Source organism: Mustelus asterias, chromosome 4 (genome assembly GCF_964213995.1).
Source record: "Mustelus asterias chromosome 4, sMusAst1.hap1.1, whole genome shotgun sequence".
Taxonomy (NCBI): Eukaryota; Metazoa; Chordata; class Chondrichthyes; order Carcharhiniformes; family Triakidae; genus Mustelus; species Mustelus asterias.
In genome coordinates, this window is record NC_135804.1 from 125,027,097 (window position 1) to 125,051,943 (window position 24,847).

Here is a 24,847-nt window from a genome sequence, read left to right on the forward strand (position 1 = left end):
CTGATATTTTCCTCATCCCCTTTCTCCTGCCTTTTCCCCTTAACCCCTGATTCCCTTATTAATCAAGAACCTATCTATCGCTGTCTTAAAGGCACTCAATGACCTGACCTCCACAGCCTTCTGCGGCAAGGAGTTCCACAGATTCATCACTTTCTGGCTGAAGAAATTCCTCCTCATCTCTGTATTAAAGGATCGTCCCTTTAGCTTGAGGCTGTGCCTTCTGGTTCTAGTTTTTCCTACTAGTGGAAACATCCTCTCCACGTCCACTCTATCCAGGCCTCGCAGTATCCTGTAAGTTTCAATAAAATCCCCCCTCATCCTTCTAAACTCCAACAAGTTACAGACCCAAAGTCCTCAATCGTTCCTCATATGACAAGCTTTTCATTCCAGGGATCATTCTTGTGAACCTCCCCTGGACTCTTTCCAAGGCCAGCACATCCTTCCTTAGATATGGGGCCCAAAACTGCTCACAGTACTCCAAATGGGGTCTGACTAGAGCCTTATACAGCCTCAGAAGTACATCCCTGCTCTTGTATTCTAGCCCTCTCAACATGAATGCTAACATTGCATTTGCCTTCCTAACTGCCAACTGAACCTGCACATTAACCTTAAGAGAATCTTGAACAAGGTTGGATCTCAAACAATGATGAGACAGAGTACAGGAATGAGATAGAGAATCTGGGGAATTGGTGCGGTGAAAATAATCTCTCCCTCAATGTCAACAAAATGAAGGAGATTGTCATCGACTTCAGGAAGCGTAGAGGGGAACATGCCCCTGTCTACATCAATGGGGATGAAGTATAAAGGGTGGAGAGCTTCAGGTTTTTAGGTGTCCAGATCACCACCAACCTGTCCTGGTCCTCCCATGCTGACACTGTAGTTAAGAAAGCCCACCAACACCTCTACTTTCTCAGAAGACTAAGGAAATTTGGCATATCACCAACTTTTGACTCTCATCAACTTTTACTGATGCACCATAGAAAGCATTCTTTCTGGTTGTATCACAGCTTGGTATGGCTCCTGCTCTGACCAAGACCGCAAGAAACTATAAAAGGTCGTGAATGTAGCCCAATCCATCACGCAAGCCAACCTTCCACCCATTGACCTTGTCTACATTTCCTGCTGCCTCGGCAAAGCAGCCAGCATAATTAAGGACCCCATGCATCCGAGACATACTCTCTTCCATCTCTTCCATTGGGAAAAAGATACAAAAGTCTGAGGTCATGTACTAACTGACTCAAGAGCAGCTTCTTCCCTGCTGCCATCAGACTTTTGAATGGACCTACCTCGCACTAAGTTGATTTTTGTCTACACCCTAGCTGTGACTGTAACACTACATTCTGCACTCTCTCATTTCCTTCTCTATGAATGGTATACTTTGTCTGTATAACGCACAAGAAACAATACTTTTCACTGTATACTAATATATGTGACAATAATAAATCAAATCAAATCAGTCTCACTCTAGTGAGCTCATGGACTTACCTGAATGTCTCAGTCCATCGCTGAATGCCAACACCTTGGCTTACCTGCAGTACTGGTAGTGGCCATATCTCCTGCTGGTGCTGTCGGTGTGCAGAGCTGCCAACCTCCCATCGACTGGCAGCTCCATGAGGTGGGATGCCTTCCTGGGGAGGAACAGAAGTTCCGCCTCATACTCATTAAACGACCGGCATTCAAAAAACTAACGTGGGGCGAGCTGGCTAAATGGAGGCTAAATGAATTTAGGCTGGGGTGCGGGGAGTCCACTCTTGAGCTGGTATTTCATGACCTCGTTCGGGCGAGGTCAACGGTGAATTCCATTCTGCGAGCCTTGCTCGCCCCGATTCCAGGGCGGGCGAGGTGGTAAAATTACAGGCTAGTGTATAATCCAGCTCCATTTTTCTCTCTCTACAGATGCTGCCTGATATGCTGAGTGTTTCTGGCATTTTCTCATTTCATTCACCTCATTTACTTGGGCCACATCTCATTATCCACGGAGAAAATCAGCAGGCAGATTGAACCCCAAGCTCCAGTGTCTCTCTGATTGGCAGCTATGAGGTAGCAATGAGTAGCCTGCGTTTACTCAGTTCTCAATTTCCTGCGTTAGTTCGCCATTCACCTCTTGCCGATGACACGGCTGTGAGCAATGTGTCATCTCATTTGGCATTGTGGGAATGATGATACATGTGCAGTTGGTTACAATATTCTTTAAACAATCAGGCTTGATATGCTATGACCAACAATCCTCCTTTTGTACATAGCTTTGACTACATGTCTGAAGATTATGGTGCATTTAGAAAGGTTAAAATGTCACACAATCCTATTGGAGCTCATCACTCACAGTAGATTTCCCAGAAGATGGTTTGACGTTTTTTTGAAATGATTTGAAAATCAAATTGCATTGTCCTTCCTAAAATTTGCACTGGAATATTTAACACTGTTCCACATGATCCAATCTGAATTCAAACTACAAGTTTAATTCAAAACAAAAGCACCATGGGCTGGATTTAACAGACTGAGGGTATGGTGGGGATGCGCATTGGTCCTGATCGGATGGACTTTTAAAAAGCCTCCCCCTGTGGTGATAACATGGGGTGGCATTAAAAGGCCGAGGGTCAGACCTTTGCCCTTTGGTTGGAGGAAGTCCCGTTGCCGAGAGTTTCCAGACAATCCAACTAGCTGGCAGCTTTGTCAGTCCTGGCAGTGCCACAACTCAGTAGTGGGTGCTGCTAGGACTGCGGGAAGTACCACAGAGATCATGGATAGATATCTGACCCAGGTGGGTCCTGGGCTTTTAGGTCACTTTAAGGAGGGGAAAGGGGTTGTGCGTTTTAGAAATCAAATGGAGAGTAACTAAGGTGGAAGGGGGAGGAGAGGGGATGAAAGTGAGTGACATCCAAGGAAGGGAGTGGGGGTGAGAGTGGGGGAGGGGTGTGAGGTGCCCTGCTGTGCTTAGGGCAGCCCCAGACTGATGCGCACCCTTCCTTCTTCCATCCCATCTTTTCAAAGAAGCAGTTTTAAAAACAGCCTTTGCACTCTGGCCCACCTGCCACTGCCCAGAGTTTTAGGCAGTGGAGGTGGATTGAGGCCTTTAATTGTCATTCAGTTGAGCTGTTAAGAGCCTTGGTAGGTAAGGGTAGATGGACGAGCGGCAGCCTTATCCACCCTGTAATGGGGAATTGGGCAAGTGTTGTGGGGGGTGAGGGGAGGAGTGTCAGGAGGATGGGTGGAGGTTGGGGGGCAGGGCAGGCATGGGAAAGAAGTGCACTGGCTATCTGTTGTGCTTCACATTAGCTGCTGCCGCAAACACACCCAGTGGGGGTGAGAGGCGAGGCTGCGTAAAACCCAGCCCTGTATCTGTTTATGTAGCTGTAATTCCTCCGTGCAATATTTTTAGTACACCAATTAATGTATTGATGTGAAGTTCCCAGCAGGTTATTTTAACACATATTAAGCTGATAACATTTGAACAGATTTAACTACAGCAAAATATAGCAGAAAGGAATTTATGCAAACAGGATAACCATGGTGCCAAAAATAAAACATAAAAGAAAGTAGTGTCCCAGTAAATTGAAATTATACACAATGGAATTACTTAAGCAAAAGCAAGACTCGATTTGTATATCATGAGCATTGTTGTGGCTATCTGTGCAAGGAGCTCACTCCCAGTGGACATGTGGACTGATACTGACCCTCCCAGTGCATGCAGGTAGGAACCTTCTTTCAGCATCATGGATAAAGGAGATGTTCTTTGACATTCACGCTGTTCCCTGTTGGGATGCATTGGGTACACTCCTTCATAATTACACTCAAAAAGGACAGTGCAATGACACTTCGAATCACGTGCACTGACAGAGGCACACTTAGCTAGGCTGCTCCAAGGGCCAGTGTCTGCATTGTAGTGTCTGAGGCCCAATTATCTTCAACTAGTTTCTTCAAGGCCTTCCCTTAATGGTAAGATCAGAAGGAGGTATGGTCCCTGCTAATTGTGCAGTGTTCAGTACCATTCACAACTACTCTGATACTGAAACAGTCCATGCCCACATTCAGCGAGAACAACATAACATTCAGATTTGGACTGATAAGTGGCAAATCACTGCTCAATTTTCAGACAATGACCATCTCCAACAAGAGAGAATCTAATGACATTCAGTGGAATTATCATTGCTGATTCTTCACCATAAATATCCTGAGGGTTACCATTAGAAACTAAACCGGACCAACCAAATAAACACAAGAGCAGGTTGGAGGCTGGGAATTCTGTGGTAAGTAACTCAACACCTGGCTCCTCAAAGCCTGTCCACCCTCTGCAAGGCACAAGTCAGGAGTGTGGTAGAACATGCCTAGCTGAGTGTAGCTCCAACAACACTCAAGAAACTAGATGCCATACAGGACAAAGTAGCCTGCTCGATTGGCACTCCATCCATCACTTTAAGTATTCATTCCGATCATCACCAGTGCATAGTGGCCATTTACAAGATGCACTGCTGAAACTTACTAACTTGACAGCCTCTTGTAAACCTGCAATCGCTACCACTTAGAAGAAGAAGAGCCAACAGTGCATTGGAACCCAAAGACCTGCAAGTTTCCTTCCAAATGACGTTCTGGCTTGGAAATATATTGTTGTTTCTTCAGTGTTGCTAGATAAAATTCCTGGAATTCCCTCCCTAACAGCAATGTGGGTGCACCTACACCTCATGGACTGCAGCAGTTTGAGAAGATGGATCTCCACCACGTTTTCAAGTGTAATTAGGGATGGACAATAAATGCTGCCTAGCCAGAGATGCCCAAGAATGGATAATAAAAAAAGTCTGACATTTAGTTTCGATGTTATGATAAAGCAGTGCAGCAAATTGCATTCTCGCCTGTAGCCAACTCCACCGCAGGCACGCCTTGGCAGGAACCATCAAGGTCACTACAGCCTGAAATGTTGTCTTGTGAACCATTGCAAGCCAACCCATCAGTGACATCAGCCAATTCAGTATCGAGCAGGTGGCTGATGCCTTGTTTGCCAGAGCCAAAGAATTCACCAGCTTTCCCATTGAAAACTGGAAATAACATGAGAAGGAACAGCAACTTATTCAAAGGAATGATTGTGCATTCCAGAACAATCTTGTGCATCATTGATGATACCTGGGGCTGAGTTGTACACTCTCCCACTGGCGGGTTGGAAGGCTGGGGGCAGGGGCGGGGCGGGGTAGCAGTGGGCACACAAAAGTCAGTGCGCATCCTGCCTGCTGCATACCTGCTCACTGTTGCCCTCTACTACAATCTTTTACAGTGCCAGGGGTGGCTTTGGGGTTCTGCCTGTAAGTGGGTCAATCCAGGCCCTTAATTGGGCATTAATTGCCACTGCTGCTGGAATTTGACCAGTGGCAGGAGAGGCTCACACTAAGCACTTAGCCCAGTAAGTTTTCCTGTGTGACTTGGGGGTGGATGGAGGTGTGGGAGGGTGGGAGGATGGGGGGAGGAGGGGGGTTTGGGGAGGAGGGGGGCTCCTTCCTCTGGGTGTTACCATTCCCCTGACATCTCCTCCTCCCCCAGATATTCTCAAACCTCAGCCCCCACCTCACTGATGAGACCACAAAAACTTCCAAAGTCATAATCCAATGCAGCTCATCTCCTCAAGCCCCGCAGTGTCCATCAGCTCTCTGAGGCAAGACTTTCTGTTCCTGAGGGAGGCGGGGCTTACTGAGGGACAGAAGTCCCACCCCCAGTTTATCAGTGGCCATTCAATTGTTAAGTGGCTGCACCCTGTAAAATCCTGCCCCATCTGACTCTACCTTTCATGCACGGTCCTATCTGGATTTGGGAGGATGAGCAGAAAATGGAGCAAGTTTTGGCAGTCTCCCTCTCCGCCTCAGTTTTACATCTTGTCATGCACCCTCATAGACTGTACTTTCCTTACCCACTGAATGAAAATGCCAACAGGTGGTTGGGTCCATCTTCCTGAATTTCATTTCTATGGATGGTACGTTGGCACTGTGGTTAGCCCTGCTGTCTTACAGTGCCAGGGACTTGGGTTCAATTCCAGTCTTGGGTGACTGTCTGTGTGGAGTTTGCACATTCTCCCTGTGTCTGCGGGGGTTTCCTCTGGGTGCTCCGGTTTCCTCCCACACCCAATGGTGTGCAGGTTCGGGGTATTAGCCATGCTAAATGTGTAGGATTACAAGGAGGGAGGGGGGCCTAGGTAACATACTCTTTCGGACAGTCGATGCATACTTGATGGCCAACGCACTGTAGGGAATCTATGGATTCAGTCCCACATAGAGGGGTGCAGAGCACATTTGTACTGTAGAACCTAAGCTTTATTGTCATGGAAAGCTTTTTACTGGTGCAAATCTTTATTCAGTTGTTTGAAAGCTGATGATGTTTTACTTATTCTCACATTGAGATCTTTATGGTTTCTTGGAGATTAATGGAATTGCCTAAATCAGTGAAGTACTCTATGGTGTCAACTTTGGGCTTTCATTGGCATAAACATCTGTTGTTTATTGGTGGTTTCCCCATCCTCATATTTTTCATTTTCTTGGCATTTATGGTGAGTCCCACTCTCTCAGCCTGCTTGCTGATTGAGATTACTGGGCTGTTGCAACACTGCTATGCTGTCTGTCATCAGTAAAGTCCCAGTCGCTAAGCTATCACTGATCCATTTTAATCCAAGATTATCCTGGGATGACTTCCTCAATACTCAGCCAATGGTGACAGCAAAAAGAAAAGGGGGACAGGATGCAACCTTTCCTGACCCAGAAAACACCTGCATTAATCTCCGTCTTGACACAGCATCTGAAATTCTTACAGATCTTACCATTGGCCATAACTATTCTGAATGAGATTCCATATGAAGAGCGAATTCTCAAGAATTAAGGCTGCATAATATTGAAGGCCTCTAAAGCTGATGGCATGTGGATCTTGATGCTCTTGGCAGTTCTCAATGATGCGCCATAGTGTAAAAATCAGCTCAGATCAAGTGCGGTTCGGTCTGAAATCTGCCTTGACCTTCCAAAGTTCTCCATCCACCATGTCTCAATTATGATTAAAGATCATTCAGTGATAGACTTAACCTGGTATTGCCAGGAGAGTGACTCCCTTCCATTTGTCACAGTCGGTGAGGTTTCCTCTTTTGGGAATACAGACAATTGACCCAATTGGTGGCACGGTGGTTAGCACTGCTACCTCACAGCGCCAGGGACCCAGGTTCAATTCCGGCCTTGGGTCACTGTCTGTGTGGAGTTTGCACACTCTCCCCGTGTCTGCGTGGGTTTCCTCCAGGTGCTCTGATTTCTTCCCACAGTCCAAAGATGTGTGGGTTAGGTTGATTGGCCATGCTAAAGTGTCCCTTAGTGTCATGGGGATTAGCAGGGTAAATATGTTGGGTTACAAGGATAGGGCCCTGGTGGGATTGTTTTTGGTGCAGGCTTGATGGGCCGAATTGCTTCTTTCTGCACTGTAGGGATGCTATGATTCTATGACTTGATGATTCTCTGACTTGATGATTCTATGAACTTTCCGGTCTTAGGAAGAACAACACCAGACTCCCAGACCAGGTTACAAAATTTAAACCGCTACTGGACACTTGATTCGCCATTGCAGTGAGCATTCCTACAATGCTGGTATCTATACCGAGAGATTAGTTGGCAGTTGGAAATATTCTTGGCAGCTCAGTTTACAATGGCAAACATTTCCAGACCCAGAGAATTGACGTTGTGCAAAGGCAGGGGCAGCAGAAACTGAGCCCACTTCTACACAGGGATCTCACCAATTGTTCCAGCAAATCTGTTGTACCTTAATGGTTGGTGATTTAAACTTAAATGGGACTGTCCTGGTATCAGAAACGGAACTTCTGGTCTCAGATTAACAATGAACAACAGAACTAGAGGTTATGTTATCTTTAAATAAATTCAGGGAGCTCATAGAATCATTCATATTAACCAGTACCCTGTCCCTACTCCAAGAACAGGCCGAAGAACATAAGAAGATAAGAACATAAGAAATAGGAGCAGGAGTAGGCCATCTGGCCCTTCGAGCCTGCCCCGCCATTCAACAAGATCATGGCTGATCTGAAGAGGGAGACTGTCTCCTGCTTTTTTATTACTGGGGGACATTTGCCAATGGTTTCTGGCTGTGGCCTTGTGTTGCTGGTGCTCCATTCCAGCCTCAGGCTAGGATGTCTGTTTGTTTGGTCATTGGGTGGGAAACGGAGCCAGAAAACGTGAGAGAGGTCCTGCCATTAAGATTGGTAGGAGTGTTGCATTCTCCAGCCGTCCTGGGAGCCTTGATGTTTCCAACATCTTCCCCCCTGCCAGCAGTTGTCCCTCCTCACCTCCCTCTTCTACACCACCACCCCCAACTACCCCTCAACCCCACAGCCGTTTCCCCTAAATATCAGGGCCAGAGAATCTCAACAGCACTGTCATAGACCATTCAGCCCATCATGTGGGAACAAGGTTCAGATGGCTCGATTGAGGGTTACAAGTTAGCAAGGAATGAGCTGAAAAAGGGGCTTAGGAGAGCAAGGAGGGGACATGAGAAGTCCTCGGCGGGTCGGATCAAGAAAAACCCCAAGGCTTTTTACTCTTGTGTGAGGAATAAAAGAATGACCAGGGTGAGGTTAGGGCCGGTCAAGGACAGTAGTGGGAACTTGTGTATGGAGTCAGTAGAGATAGGCGAGGTGATGAATGAATACTTTTCTTCAGTGTTCACCAAGGAGAGGGGCCATGTTTTTGAGGAAGGTGTTACAGGCTAATAGGCTGGAGGAAATAGATATTCGGAGGGAGGATGTCCTGGCAGTTTTGAATAAACTGAAGGTCGATAAGTCCCCTGGGTCTGATGAAATATATCCTAGGATTCTTTGGGAGGCAAGGGATGAGATTGCAGAGCCTTTGGCTTTGATCTTTGGGTCCTCTCTGTCCACGGGGATGGTGCCAGAGGACTGGAGAATGGCGAATGTTGTTCCTCTGTTTAAGAAAGGGAATAGAAATGACCCTGGTAATTATAGACCGGTTAGTCTTACTTCGGTGGTTGGTAAATTGATGGAAAATGTCCTTAGAGATGGGATTTACGACCATTTAGAAAGATGCGGATTAATCCGGGATAGTCAGCACGGATTCGTGAAGGGCAAGTCGTGCCTCACAAATTTGATAGAATTTTTTGAGGAGGTAACTAAGTGTGTTGACGAAGGTAGGGCAGTTGATGTCATATACATGGATTTTAGTAAGGCGTTTGATAAGGTCCCCCATGGTCGGCTTATGATGAAAGTGAGGAGGTGTGGGATAGAGGGAAAGTTGGCTGATTGGATAGGTAACTGGCTGTCTGATCGAAGACAGAGGGTGGTGGTCGATGGAAAATTTTCGGATTGGAGGCAGGTTGCTAGCGGAGTGCCGCAGGGATCAGTGCTTGGTCCTCTGCTCTTTGTGATTTTTATTAATGACTTAGAGGAGGGGGCTGAAGGGTGGATCAGTAAATTTGCTGATGACACCAAGATTGGTGGAGTAGTGGATGAGGTGGAGGGCTGTTGTAGGCTGCAAAGAGACATAGATAGGATGCAAAGCTGGGCTGAAAAATGGCAAATGGAGTTTAACCCTGATAAATGTGAGGTGATTCATTTTGGTAGGACTAATTTAAATGTGGATTACAGGGTCAAAGGTAGGGTTCTGAAGACTGTGGAGGAACAGAGAGATCTTGGGGTCCATATCCACAGATCTCTGAAGGTTGCCACTCAAGTGGATAGAGCTGTGAAGAAGGCCTATAGTGTGTTAGCTTTTATTAACAGGGGGTTGGAGTTTAAGAACCGTGGGGTTATGCTGCAACTGTACAGGACCTTGGTGAGACCACATTTGGAATATTGTGTGCAGTTCTGGTCACCTCACTATAAGAAGGATGTGGAAGCGCTGGAAAGAGTGCAGAGGAGATTTACCAGGATGCTGCCTGGTTTGGAGCGTAGGTCTTATGAGGAAAGGTTGAGGGAGCTAGGGCTGTTCTCTCTGGAGCGGAGGAGGCTGAGGGGAGACTTAATAGAGGTTTATAAAATGATGAAGGGGATAGATAGAGTGAACGTTCAAAGACTATTTCCTCGGGTGGATGGAGCTATTACAAGGGGGCATAACTATAGGGTTCATGGTGGGAGATATAGGAAGGATATCAGAGGTAGGTTCTTTACGCAGAGAGTGGTTGGGGTGTGGAATGGACTGCCTGCAGTGATTTTGGAGTCAGACACTTTAGGAACATTTAAGCGGTTATTGGATAGGCACATGGAGCACACCAGGATGATAGGGAGTGGGATAGCTTGATCATGGTTTCAGATAAAGCTCGGCACAACATCGTGGGCCGAAGGGCCTGTTCTGTGCTGTACTGTTCTATGTTCTATGTCTTTGAAGGAGCTACCTAATTAGACCCACTCACTTGCCCTTTCATCATAGCCCTGGAAATTTTTCCACTTCTTTTAATCCAATTTCCTTCTGAAAGTTACTGTGGGATGAATCGTCCAGGCTTTGCATTTCACAAATATAAACACAAATAGAATCTGAAGTAAATTAAATAAAGGTCATTCAAAATGCATGGAGAAGTCAAAGGAACTTGTGCAGAGGAATCAGATAAAAGCTTTGTTTACAGAGATGGAATTACTTTTTAGAGTGTGGATTGCCATTAATGTACTGCAGTGCCTCTTCAATCATAGTTTACAAGGTTCAGCCAGATCTACTGACAGGGTTGGGTAGATGTGGCTTTAATTTTCAGAGAATTATTCAAGTTAAATTATATCACGTTATACACAACTGAAGAAATCTACAGCAGGTTATGTTTTTGGGCAATGAATGTTGACATGAAATAGCCTGATGGCATTCCATTCCATAAAACAGCTTCACATTATTAATTTGCCATTTTTTGTTAAAAAATAAAATTAATTTTGCATATTGCAAAAGCGAAAGTGATATGGTGTCAAATATGTTTGTCTTGCACTCATTGGGACAGATGAAAGAATGCCAAATTTCAAAGGGAGCAAAAGTTTATCCGGCACAATCAAAATGATGCTGATTGGTTGGAAAAATGTCTCTGATTGGTCCAGACATGGTGCCTTTTTAAAATTAAACCAAAACAGCGGGGAACAATTATTCCCTGGTGCACTCTCCACGGCAACACCTCGACCAGAGTCAACTTGGCAACCAATCTGCCACCTTTTCACATGCAGAATGAATTGTTGTTCCATTTGAAATTTGGCATTCTTGTGTCTGTCCTGATGAGATGAAAATCTTCAACAGAATGTCTCTTTTTCCAGAAATATTAATGTTAAGATGTTCACACCCAGCGAGATGGTAAAATGGAATGGATGCAACCAGAAGAGTCGTCATTAGCCCAGGTTCTGTGGTCAACAACTAAGTGACAGCTCACTGCTGAGCTCAAAACAAAGCTGCCCACCACCGGCAAATTCCCCTCGAAGCTGCTCACCGTCCTAACCTGGAAATATATTGCTGTTCCTTTGTAGTCGCTGGGTCAAAATCCTGGAATTCCTTCCCAAGCGGCATTGTGGGTCAACCCACAGCATGTGGACTGCAACGTTTCAAGAAGGGAATTCCTCACCACCTTCTCAAGACCAACTAGGGATGGGCAATAAATGTTAGCCTGCCAGCGATGCCCATGTCCCACGAATGTCTCTGTGGAGCGACATACACATGGATTTAAGATAGAATCAGATAAATCAAAAACAAACTTAGAAAAACAAAAAGATTTTCTGTCATAATGGGCATTTTATAAATATAAAAGTCATTTCCCAGGGTCGGAGAAGTCTTTAGCAGTAATTATGAACTTAGTACACCATTGAAAGTGCAGTTACAAGCCATTAAATAAAGTGTACCTTTTCCAAGGGTCTTTACAAATAGACAACGAGCAGAAAAAGTCAGGTTTCTGTCAGGTCAGCGATTTCTACTTGAGTCAACCTTGGGAGCAGATACTTTAACAGCTCAACCTATGGGCAGCATAGAATCAGTGACAGCAACTTCTGGATTTAGGCATTTAACTGTGCATGTGTGGACTATAGAACTTGCTGAGAAGCAACTGCCAGTGTTAAATCCCATTGTATTGAGGCTTTTCAATAGCTTCTCCACAGACAGGCATCAGGGAACACAGCTCTTTATTAAGTCTACTTGCTCTACACTCCAAACGTTGACTGCCCACTCTGGGCGGAATCCAACAGCTCACCTCACACCCAAGGTCACTTGACCCATTCCCTTAAAGGGGCTATGCCCCAACATACAAAACAGCCAGTGTTGACTATTTTGCTGTCATTGCTATCACAAAACCTCGACTATTGTTTCTTCAGCGTAAGTTGAAATACAAGATTCTGAGAATATGGCAGAGAGGAAAACATATTTGATGCTTGAGACTAACTTGACAACATTTTTTATTTTGCAATGACATCTAACAATCACAATTTATCTGGGTGACTCGCAGATTTTAGTGAACTAATGCAACCCCCTGTACCTTTTCCTACATGGTTACACCATATGGGACTTCATGCAACATGCGCCAGGATCTGACTGAACAACAGCATGTGGGCTGGTTTTCTCTCCAGATCCTAAGGCATTTGTCAAAAAAAACAGGGGGGTGGGTTTCACACCATCATGTTGAGGGGCCCGCACATGAGGCTCCCCATAGGGCTCGCCCCTGGCACAGGCCCCTGGCGCAGGTTGGTACTGCCAGGTTGGCACTGGCAGGTTGGCATTGCCTGGCCATGTCCTCCCCCGCAGGGGCTGTAATCACCTTTACACCCCCATGGGGATCCCCATGATAGGTTTATGTCTGAGTGAACCTTTTGTAAATCTCGCTGACCTGATGTCAAATTGGACAAGGTTTGAAAATACACCTAGGGGGAATAAATGGCAGCAGGGATGGGGAGGGCGGGGGTGTCTTGTATATTTATATTGAAATTTATTTAAACCTGGTAAAATCAGGTTCTTGCCTATTATGGGCGTGAACCTAATTACATCACTAGCGAGAGGAGATGAAAATGAGAGATGGTGATCTCGCCGGCGAGATTCGCAATTTCCGGATTTCGTCAGATCTTGAGCCCCAGTTCCGCTGATCCCATGGATGGAGAATGTAGGCTCAAGATTGCCCCAAATGAGTGAAACATCTTTCATGAAGTGAGCTTTTTTGTGTTATTCATGGCATTGGTGAGGCAAACATTTATTGCCCTTATATGAGTGACTTGATCTTTCAGAGGGCAGTTAAGAATCAACCACATTGCTGTGTGTCTGCGATCACATTTAAGCCAGACCAGGTAAGGATGGTAGACTTCCTTTCCTCACAGATATTATTGACCAGATGGGTTTTTTTTAACAGTAATGGGTAGCTACATGGTCACCATTACTGAAACTTGTCTTTTTTCATTCCAGATTGAATTCATTAATTGAATTAAATCAAATTAATTAATTTAAAATCTTCAAATGTACGAGATTTCCAGGTCATTAGCCTAAACCTGTGGACTATGAGTCTAGTAAAGTCATTAAGTTACCATTTCTGCAAAGTGAGATTTTGCAACTGCTACAATCTTACAGTGGGTTTAATGATTGTATTTTAGCATCGTAAAGGGGAGCCAGTCTTTGATTAAGCATGCATAGCTAAAAGCAATCTGTAGATTGTAAATTACAAAGCAGCAGTCCTCAGAGATCTCAGTTTGCTTTAAAGAACAAAGAACAGTACAGCACAGGAAACAGGCCCTTCGGCCCTCCAAGCCTGTGCCGCTCCTTGGTCCAACTAGACCAATCGTTTGTATCCCTCCATTCCCAAGCTGCTCATGTGACTATCCAGGTAAGTCTTAAACGATGTCAGCGTGCCTGCCTCCACCACCCTACTTGGCAGCGCATTCCAGGCCCCCACCACCCTCTGTGTAAAAAACGTCCCTCTGATGTCTGAGTTATACTTCGCCCCTCTCAGCTTGAGCCCGTGACCCTGCGTGATCGTCACCTCCGACCTGGGAAAAAGCTTCCCACTGTTCACCCTATCTATACCCTTCATAATCTTGTATACCTCTATTAGATCTCCCCTCATTCTCCGTCTTTCCAAGGAGAACAACCCCAGTCTACCCAATCTCTCCTCATAGCTAAGACTATGGTGGACAATTAAGAACCATTACAATGCAGAAGCATGAACCAATAGTCGTTGTGAGATTTTGGGTGAGGTTTTCCAGCCTCACTCGCCCCAAAATCGGAAAATCCCACCCGAGGCCAACGGATCTTTCCATGGTCCTGCCCTGTCTGCTACCATTCCCGTGGCAGGTGGGACGGCAAAATTCCGGCCTTTGAGTCCCCTTGTGCAATTGTCCCAGTGATTCGCAAAGCTAAAGGTGCCTATCAGTTAGGCAACTGATTCCTGAAGCTACATTGCAACATTCAGTGGTAAATTCTCAGTAACTTTAAATGAACTGAGCATCTTAAAGGAACATACATAGAATAAAAGGCAGACCAAACTTATGCACAGTTAGGCATGAAGGAGACTTTTCTTGCAAGTTTGGAAGAGTTGAGACCATCTCATTTGCATCTGGAAACAAAGGGTTTGTAGCAAAAAGACTTGTAAAGAGGATTTATGCAAGTTATATAATTTAACAAGCTTATAACTGATCCAAATTCATATGCAGCTCTTTTGTTCTTTGATGCGCGATTAATCCACTCGGGAGGCTAGATCGTATCCGGGAATAAAGGCTTTTATTCGCAACAAGAATAGAGCATACTGCTTAACAATACTATCCCAGACTAAGGGTCACTAGGAAGTGGCAGTGACCTTTATACTCCTATAAGAAGGCGGAGCCAAACGGAGTGTACCACAGAACAATGCTAACAGGTGGAACACCCCAACCCTAACCCCAACAGTAACAAGAGTAACATATGTACAAGTACCCATAGTGGTAACCATCTATGGTTCACCACACTCTTCCATCCCTACTGCTCTCCCTCTTTACTTTTTAAGCCAATCTGAACACTAATCATTGGTTCGGATGTCCAAGCCATGGTTCAGAAACAACAGTATTTGATTTGATTTGATTTGATTTATTACTGTCACATGTATTAACATATAGTGAAAAATTTTGTTTCTTGCACACTATACAGACAAAGCATACCATTCATAGAAAAGGAAATGAGAGAGTGCAGTATGTAGTGTTACAGTCATAGCTAGGGTGTAGAGAAAGATCAACTTAATGTAAGGTAGGTCCTTTCAAAAGCCTGACGGCAGCAGGGAAGAAGCTGTTCTTGAGTCGGTTGGTACTTGACCGCAGACTTTTGTATCTTTTTCCCGACGGAAGAAGTTGGAAGAGAGAAGGGGGTGTGTGGAGTCCTTAATTATGGTGGCTGCTTTGCCGAGGCAGCGGGAAGTGTAGACAGAGTCAATGGATGGGAGGCTGATTTGCATGATGGATTGGGCTACATTCACGACCTTTTGTAGTTCCTTGCGGCCATACCAAGCTGTGATACAACCAGAAAGAATTCCTATTTCCTAGTACTGCCCTGATGGGATTCCAAATGACACTTCCCTTAGACTAGCATTAGACCTGTTAAAGGCACATAATTGCTTTGGTTCTAGTTCCTGGAGTGAAGTGGCCATTGCATCAGGAACACATGCCCGTAGGGTCTCCATAACATCGGTGAGCTGTAGATGCCAACTCAATCCCTTCAAGCAGTGTGCTGGATGTAGCCTTCCCAAACCTGGTGCACTGAGACGCAAGGCCAGGCCACAGGCCACTGTTAATCCGGGGGAGCAAATCGGAAGGGGAACTAATGGGGGGGTGGGCGGAGAAGAGCATGGGTAAACAGTGGTCTGCAGTATTGCTGTGAGATTGCATGTTGGTGGCCTCTTGTCATGTCAAGGATTCCAAGTTAAGCAGAATTAAGCCCAGATAGTACCGACGGAGACATGTTCAACACATGCTGTGTTCAGTTTGCTTAGAATTTGGCAGAGGGGTCTTAAGTAAGATCTGGGGTCTCAAATTGCCATCTTGAAGAGGCATTACTGTTCCTTTTAAGAGAACACCAATTTGGCAGCTGGCACAGATCGGAGGTGGGGGTGAAATTGGGCAAGGAAATTGGCACTCCACAACAGTCACCTTGCATTCAGTGCTATAAGCTGACTGATGTTGTCATCTCATCCTGTACATACCTGTAATGCATACTCCTTGCAATTATATTAACACCCTTATCAAAATAGTGTTTAGCGTGGTCTGCACCATTAGTGTGCACCGTTCCTTGGGTACCATTTTGCCCTCAAAATGGTAGCACAGTGGTTAGCACTGCTGCTTCACAGCGCCAGGGACCCGAGTTCGAATTCCGTCTTGGGTCATGTCTGTGTGGAGTTTGCACGTTCTCCCTGCGTCTGCGTGGGTTTCCTCCCACATTCTGAAAGACATGCAGGTTAGGTGCATTGACCCGAACAGGCACCGGACTGTGGTGACTCGGGGAATTTCACAGTAACTTCATTGCAGTGTTAATGTAAGACTTACTTGTGACTAATAAATAAACATTAAAAAAAATACAATGGGTGCTCTGCAGCTGCAATTCTGCAGCTTATATCCGTTATCGCATTGGTTCTGTCAGATGGGACACTCCCTTCCTAGATTCAGACTTGCTGGGTGAGATGCCCTGGCCTCCATGTGGCATGTTTCTCAGTGGCAGGAGGGGACCAGCTATTGGCAAGTAGTTGGATCTTCTGGTCCCACCGCTGTCAGTAGAATTTCCCATTGAATCCACCTCATGCTGCCGGGAAACCCATGGCAGGGTAGTGCCGTTGGCAGAGCCAGAAGATCTTGCCCACTGTTTCTTATTAAGGAATTGCATTACTCCCACTTACCCCTTTGAATGCAATCTGTTATTTTAACTGATGTGAGACTAATTAGGATCCAGTTGACTGGTTTATATATGCTGCCATTTCTTATAGTGTGGTGCAATGTGTGCCTACTTGCCATCCTGTGGAGCTGCTCCAGTGCCTGAGGAAACCTCTGTTAAACAATTAGCACCCCATGAATTTCCTTTCCAGTCACCTTCAGCAACCTATGCTAAATACCATCTGCTCCTGAAAGCTTATTATAGACAACGGCCTTTAATTTATCAAGTATCTTTGCATTGCAGCTTCAAATACGACCAAATTTTGAATGCACTGTGTAAGTTAGATAGCACCTTACCACTTTCCTCTCTTGTGGAAGATATTTATATAATAATTCAACTACTTAAAGCAGCAGATTAAAGATTCAAGTGTCTATTCGAAACATAATGAATATGCCAGCTAACTAGCTCCTAATTAACAATAAAATCTGGTAGGAAACCTAGCTCAGAGACCAATTAATCAGTGTATAGCATATGCATGACTGCAGTATTTTATTACCCAATTTGACTCTCCTACTTCGAAAAGCCGCAGTGGCTCTTGAGGTAGCTCTCTAAACCGGTAAGGCCACAGATTCAAGTCCCACTCTAGCGCTTCTTGGCTGCTGATGCTCAAATAAATAAGGAGAATAGAAGCAGGAAGGACATCTGGTGATAAAGTCACCCACCAAATCAATAAAGAAGTGGTTAATAAAAGGAATGTTCCCACGGAAATGAAAGATTATTTTTCTTCTTTTGATGAAGCTTCTGCTTTATAGATTTCCACTTCCTTAAAAAGATCCCTACAATTCTTCATTACACCAGTCTGAAAATTTCAACTGCACGATCGCTGAATGACCTTCTCCCCACTGACAACAATGTATATTAGAACAAATGATAAAAGTGATCTTGTTAAACAAGGTCCATTTTTAAAATTCCAAACCACCAGTCTAATTAAAAATTCAGATTGGAAGTTTGCATATAGAAATGTTTTATGAAAGAAATTAATCAACTGTGGCATTGCTTGTTGTCATGGAGCCTTTTAAAAGCTGCAATGGTGAGGCAGAGAGGGGAATGGGTGTTGTGGAGAGGCATGTCAGCGGAGGAGTAATGCCAGCCTGAGGCCTAAAATGGCGAAGAGAGAAGGAATTCAGCTTGGGAGGCAGTTCTGAAAGCTAGAGAAGATGATGTCCAATGAGAGGAGATCCTGGCCTGGGGGGGGGGGGAAACAGGAGTGTTAATGACAGGAGGGGACCTGGACATGTAACCAGGTGAGGTCAGGCTAAAGTGACTCCCCGGCACGAAACCATACAACTGGGAGGAATGTTGGGTTTCCTTTATTGAAGTTGGAAATATTAAGAAAATGTTTCATATGAGGAAGTAAATCTGAATATTTCAAAATGTGTATTAAGAAATAAGAGATTTAGTAGCTGGCACTACAACACGCATCACACACACACACATCACACGCACACACACATCACACACACCACACACACACACATCACACACACACACACATCACACACACATCACACATAAACACACACACACACACATCACACACACACACACATCACACACACACATAAACACACACACACACATCACACACACACACACATCACACACACACATAAACACACACACATCACACACACACACATCACACAGGCACACACACATCACACACACATCACACACGCACACACACATCACACACACACACATCACACACACACATACACACATTCACACATATCATACAAACACACACACATAACACACATACCACACACAAACACACATCACACACAAACACACACACATAAACACACACACACATATCACACAAACACACACATCACACACACACATACATACCACACACACACACATAAACACACACAAACACACACATCATACACACACACACACAAACATATCACACACACACAGAAACACACACATACACACACACACATGCGCGCGCCCTGTAGCCTTCTAATTTCTTAAATAAGGAACTTGACTCAGGTAATATTACTTTGGCAGGTTAGCACAAATGGAAAAATGGACAAAGATGAACACAAATAAACATGATAAAAGAAATAAATAAGATATTAAACACAGAACTGAAGCTTTGCAATGGAACTGCAGAATAAGCTCAAAAACACTTCAAATTTTATAATCCTGTCTCAAGCTGAGTGCAAGAGTATAAAATATTAAGTGCCGTCATAAATCTTGATGCAGATGTAAGATTGCAAACCTCTCCTAACAGAATAAATCAGAACATAGCAAGCCTACATTGGAAAATAATCTGCAATCCATCTGGCCAGTTCCAAAGATTAGAAAATTTGACCTGGGGCTTGAGACCACATCCTCGAATTTAAGGGGATTAATTTCTGTGGGGATTTATCAGACTGTAGATGCAACCTCAGCAAAAAGTCCTCCAAAATCTGGCATGAAACCCATTTCAAGCTTACAACACTTTGGTGTTTTTATGTTAACAGGAATGTGGGTGAGAATCAACAAATATTTTTTTTCCCTTCGTGGTGAAAGTTTTGAAGGTAGTATTAAATGGATAAGCTTTTCCTAATGGCTGCCTCCAGGGTGAATGGATGGACAGAACAAACAGGGCTACAGTTTAAGGCTCAACTGAGAAATGGTATCCCCGACAATGGTGCACTCCCCCAATCCCCCTAACCTACACATCTTTGGACATTCAGGGGGGATTTAGCATGGCCAGTCCTCCTAACCTACACAACTTTGGACACTCAGGGGCAATTTAGCATGGCCAGTCCACCTAACCTGCATATCTTTGGACTGTGGGAGGAAATAGGAGCACGCAGGCCCAGGGAGAACGTGCAAACTCTACACAGTCACTCAAGGCTGGAATCAAGCCCGAGTCCCTGGTGCTGTGAGACAGCAGTGTGAACCACTGTGCCACTCTGGAATGTCAGCTCAAATTTTGTAAAAGATCCCACGGCCCAGATTTTCCCTTTCATGGTGTGCTGAGTAGTTTGAATTGGGAAGTTCCCAGGCTTGGTGCACGTACCTCAAGAAAACATACCCTGAATAGCACCATTTACATTCTGGGTGGGCAGAAAGTGACCCCCACTCACCTTTTACCTTCATACCTTCCATGTTTGCTTACCCAGTACCCATAATAGGCGGGTGCAAGGTGGAGTCAGGCCTTCTGCTTCGGGACATAGGTCAGAGGTGCCCACTGGTGGGCTTATTAAAAGACCCATTTGGATTTGCTGGGAATTCATCTATTTTTTTGTGAAATATTAGGCCGTCAAACCTTCATCCTCACCCCCACCCACTCCCCATGGCCATTCCATGCCAACCCATGTCTTCCAAACACCTCAAAGGCCCCTCATATCCTCCATGTCAACACATGCCCCATTCACTCAAAATGAATTCTCATTCCCTTAGTGCCTATTCATGCACCACAGCCATCCCTAATGGCCCTTCATTACTCCATGCCAATGAATAACCTACACATTACAAAAGCCCTTTATAGTCTCTATGCCAACTTAGTGCTAACTTGTGCCATCTCATGACCCCCCACCTTTTGCCTTCACACCTTCCATGTCTGCTTACCTAGTACACTAGGCAGACCTCAGGAGCCATGCTGTGATGGAAAAATGAGTCTAAATATTGAATGCAAATTCCACTATATAAATCACAACCCATTCATGAAAGCCCATTAAATACATTTAGATCCCCCAAGTACTCAATTCCTTATGAAAACAAACATTTGTATTCATAACCTCATATCAAAGGCAGCGAGTCCTTAATAACCTTTTAAGGTCAAACTGTGCACTTACAGTTCCCTATTGTGATAATAATACGTACAGTAATAATTTGATACTGATAGCACTTGTCAACCAACAGCCAATGAAAATGCTAGAAGAGATTTTTCGTTCTCACAGACACAAATAGGCAATACTTTTCATTTTTTAAAGGATTGGGGATTTAAATAACTTGACAGTTCTCTGCACCTTAAGAGCATTTATGTCTCAAATTTGAAGTTGTGGAATATATGCTATAGTTTGAGGCCATTCTTGGAACAAAAAATTAAAATTTAAAATTTATTTATTAGTGTCACAAGTAAGCTTACATTAACACTGAGATTAAGTTATTGTGAAAACCCCCTAGTCGCCACACTCGGGTACACTGAGGGAGAATTTAGCATGGCCAATTCACCTAACCAACACGTTTTTCAGACTGTGGGAAGAAACTGGAACACCCGGAGGAAACCCACACACACAGGGAGAACGTGCGGACTCCACACAGACAAATTAGATCTACTTGTCCTATGCACTGAGCTTAAATGGTCCAGCCTATTTGTAGTTCACACCAATGCACTTCATTCCCCACCCTCTTTTCTCTACCAGCAAAAATGTACGTGGGACTTTTGGATCTGGACACTGTCCACCATTTTTAAAGGTTGTAGAGTGTAGGAAATCCAGCTCCATGTTACGATTTGAAGAACAGCAGGCGAGTTATCTTTACATCTGTCATAATGAAAATGTTAGAAGCTATTATAGATGTTTAGGAAGGGCACTTAGAATAATTCAAGGCAATCAGGCAAAGTCAACATAATTTTGTGAAAGAGAAATCATGCTTTATTGGAGTTTTCTGAAAGAGTCACATGTGTTTTAGATAAAGGGGAATCAATTAATTTACTATACTTAGATTTCCTTAGAAGGCATTTGATAAAGTGCCACATCAAAGGTGGCACCCGAACAGGTACGCAACATAAAAGCTCATGTTATAGGAGGTAACATATTGGCATGGATTGAAGATTGTCTAGCTCACAGGAAGCAGAGAATTGGAATAAATGGGATTTTTCGGATTGGCAAGATGAAACAAGTGGCTTCATATTTTTATCATTTTTATATAAATGGCTTGGATGAAGGGACCGGAGGTATGATTGTGAAATTTGCTGATGTCACACAGATAGGCAGAAAAGTATATTGTAAAGGACACACATGAAGGTTATAAGGGATATAGGCAGATTAAGTGAGTGGACAAAGATCTAGCAAATAGAGTATCATGTGGGAAAAAGTGAAATGGTCCACTTTGGCTGGAAGAATAAAAAATAAATTCACTAGCTAAATGTTAGAGATTGCAGAGCTCTGAAATTCAGAGGGATCTGGGTGTCCTAGTGCATGAATTACAAAAGACTCATGTACAAGTACAGCAAATAATTGGGAAAGCTAATAGAATGTTATCGTTCATTGAGAAAGGAATTGATTACAAAAGTAGGGAGGTTATGCTTCAGTTGTACAGGGCATTGGTAGCACCATGCCAGAATTTTCAAGATGGCCTCCACCCATGCGAACAGTTAGCGGGGAACACATGGAGTTGCGCACCTGAGGAAATCAAGAGCTACCTCAAAGGAGTTGACTGAAAAACATATTCAACCCAACATTTAAATTTCTAAAAAAAATTCTATTGCAAAAATATATTTTATTGGTAAAATATCTAAAAGAACATTTCAAACATTTCAAAGTGATCACCACACACAGTGCAATAATATTTACATTTTCTACATCATGTTGCACTGAGGTACTTCAATACAATCAAAGGAAAATGGTCATTACAAAGGGTGTAAAGACATTTCAGTTGTCTACACAGATCAAGTTGCACTCTGAGGTGCTTCCATACAATCGGGATACATGTAATATTCACTGTATACATTCAGTATGAGTCATACAGTTCAAGGGGGTTCTGTACAATTCCCCTCTCCTAGATTCACTATGGCTGGAAAGTCTTTGACAATGACTTTACCCATTGTGCCTCTGTGGTGGCTGCCCCAAGCTTTAATGTTCTGGGCTTTGGAATGCACCAGTCTGCAAAGAACAAAGAACTGTACAGCACAAGAATAGGCCCTTTGGCCACCAAGCCTGCGCTGATCACGTTGTCCTACCTAGACCAACTATATCCAGCCTGTTCATGTGCCTATCCATTTAAGTCTTAAATGTTGTTAACGCATCTGTCTCAACCACCTCACTTGGCAATGCATTCCAAGCCCCCACCACCCTCTGTGTAAAAAAACTTCCTCTGCACGTCTCTACTGAACCTTTCCCCCTTACCTTGAACTTGTGTCCCCTTGTGATTGTTATTTCTTCCCTGGGAAAAAGCTTCCAATTATTCACTTTATCTGTGTCCCTCAGGGACATAGGGGCAGCACGGTGGCACAGTGGTTAGCACTGCTGCCTCATGGCGCCAGGGACCCGGGTTCGATTCCCGGCTTGGGTCACTGTCTGTGTGCAGTTTGCACATGCTCCCTGTGTCTGCATGGGTTTTCTCTGGGTGCTCCGGTTTCCTCCCACACTCCAAAAGATGTGCAGGCTAGGTGAATTGGCCATGCTAAATTCTTCCTCAGTGTACATGAACAGGCGCTGGAATGTGGTGACTAGGGGATTTTCACAGTAACTCCATTGCAGTGTGAATGTAAGCCTACCTGTGACTAATAAATAAACTTTACTTCATAATTTTATAAACTTCTATCAAGTCACCCCTCAACCTTCCAGGGAGAACAATCCCAGTTTATTCAATCTCTTCTCATAGCTAACACTTGGCCAGGGATAACTCTTTGCACTGAAAGACCAACAGGTTTTGGGCAGACCAAAGAGTATCTTTCATGGAGTTGATGGTGCTCCAATAGCAGCTGGTGTTTGTCTCAGTGTGCTTTCCTAGGAACAGCCCACAGAACACAAAGTCCTGCATCACAAAATTGCTCAGGATGAACCTCCGACAAAAACCACCTCATCTCTCTCCAGAAATTCTTTGCAAAGGCACATTCCACAAGGAGGTGGACAACAATCTCCCCCTCACCACAATCACCTCGAGGACAATGTCTGGATCAGGTGAGACCCTGGGCCTGTAGGAAGGATCTGACAGGGAGGGCCTTTCTCACCACCAGCTACACTAGGTCTTGGTGCTTGTTTGAAAGTTCTGGTGATGAGGCGTTCTGCCAAATGACTTTGACCGTTTGCTCAGGGAGGCTCCGTCATCTCCCTTCCCTGTAGAGCCTCTAGGACATTATATGCAGACTACTGCCTGATGGACTTGTGGTATGCAGTGTTTCTTTGCATAAATTACTACCTCGGCAATCAGTATGTAAATGATTAAACATAGACATTGAGAAAATTCCTGATCCTTCTATATTTAAATAAAACCTGTTACTGTCAAACTTGGGAGTTATATTTCCTCTCATGTAGCCATAACAATATATGTATATATAATGGGTATACTACATACATATAATATATATCTTAAATATACATACATGTCTGCATATGCATCACTCACTAAATAACAAGAAGTCACTTCTTCTCTTCCTATACACATTCGGCCAACTTCGTGCTGCACAGGTTCAAATATATTTATAATTATGTACAATTCAAATCAACTATAAATGACTGAAGACCTGATTATCCCACACATAATTTATGATTCAAAATTGTAACCTATGTTTCACCCAGTTTAGTCCTTGCAATCAATTTTGAATACTCAAGTATGTTACTCGTTAGTGTGACATTGCCCTCGGGAATTGTCATATCAGATACTTTGGCTTCTGTGGATGTAAGGAGGCTCCAGGGACTAACGTATTTGAATAAGTCAGCAGCAGCTGGAAGGGTGGGTTAGATCTCTGTGCAGGGATTCAGTTTCCTGTGCCAATGTAATTTTCATCGCTTCAACATTACGGCTCTCAGGGGTCGGAGAATCGCAGGGGCGGGCCTAGTGCAGATGAGAACCCCCTTTGAGATTCTCTTCCCCCCACACCCACACTCCACTCACCCTCCCCCACACCCCTGCCTGGACATAATCTGGTTCCTGCCCAGGGTATTTACATTCTCTATTTACACATGCTTAGTCAGTTCAAGTCAGATTCTCCCTGCTCCGACTCTCTGACTCTCGAGGGCAGTGGGAATCCGGCATGAATCACTTCTGGGCTGCATGATAGGAGACCAGGCATGACAGACATGTCGGGCACTTGGAGGCCAATG

General features: G+C 44.3%; 1 protein-coding gene across 1 annotated transcript in view; it reads right to left on the reverse strand.

The window, feature by feature from the left end:
• Positions 1-24,847, reverse strand: part of LOC144493165 (5-hydroxytryptamine receptor 2C-like) — a 92,040-nt gene that overhangs the window by 45,242 nt on the left and 21,951 nt on the right. Inside the window, exons 4-5 of the mRNA XM_078212060.1 lie at positions 4,864-5,030; positions 1,530-1,628 (exon numbers count right to left, since the gene is read on the reverse strand). Coding sequence (XP_078068186.1) covers positions 1,530-1,628; positions 4,864-5,030 — 266 coding nt within the window. The remainder of the gene's footprint in view (positions 1-1,529; positions 1,629-4,863; positions 5,031-24,847) is intronic.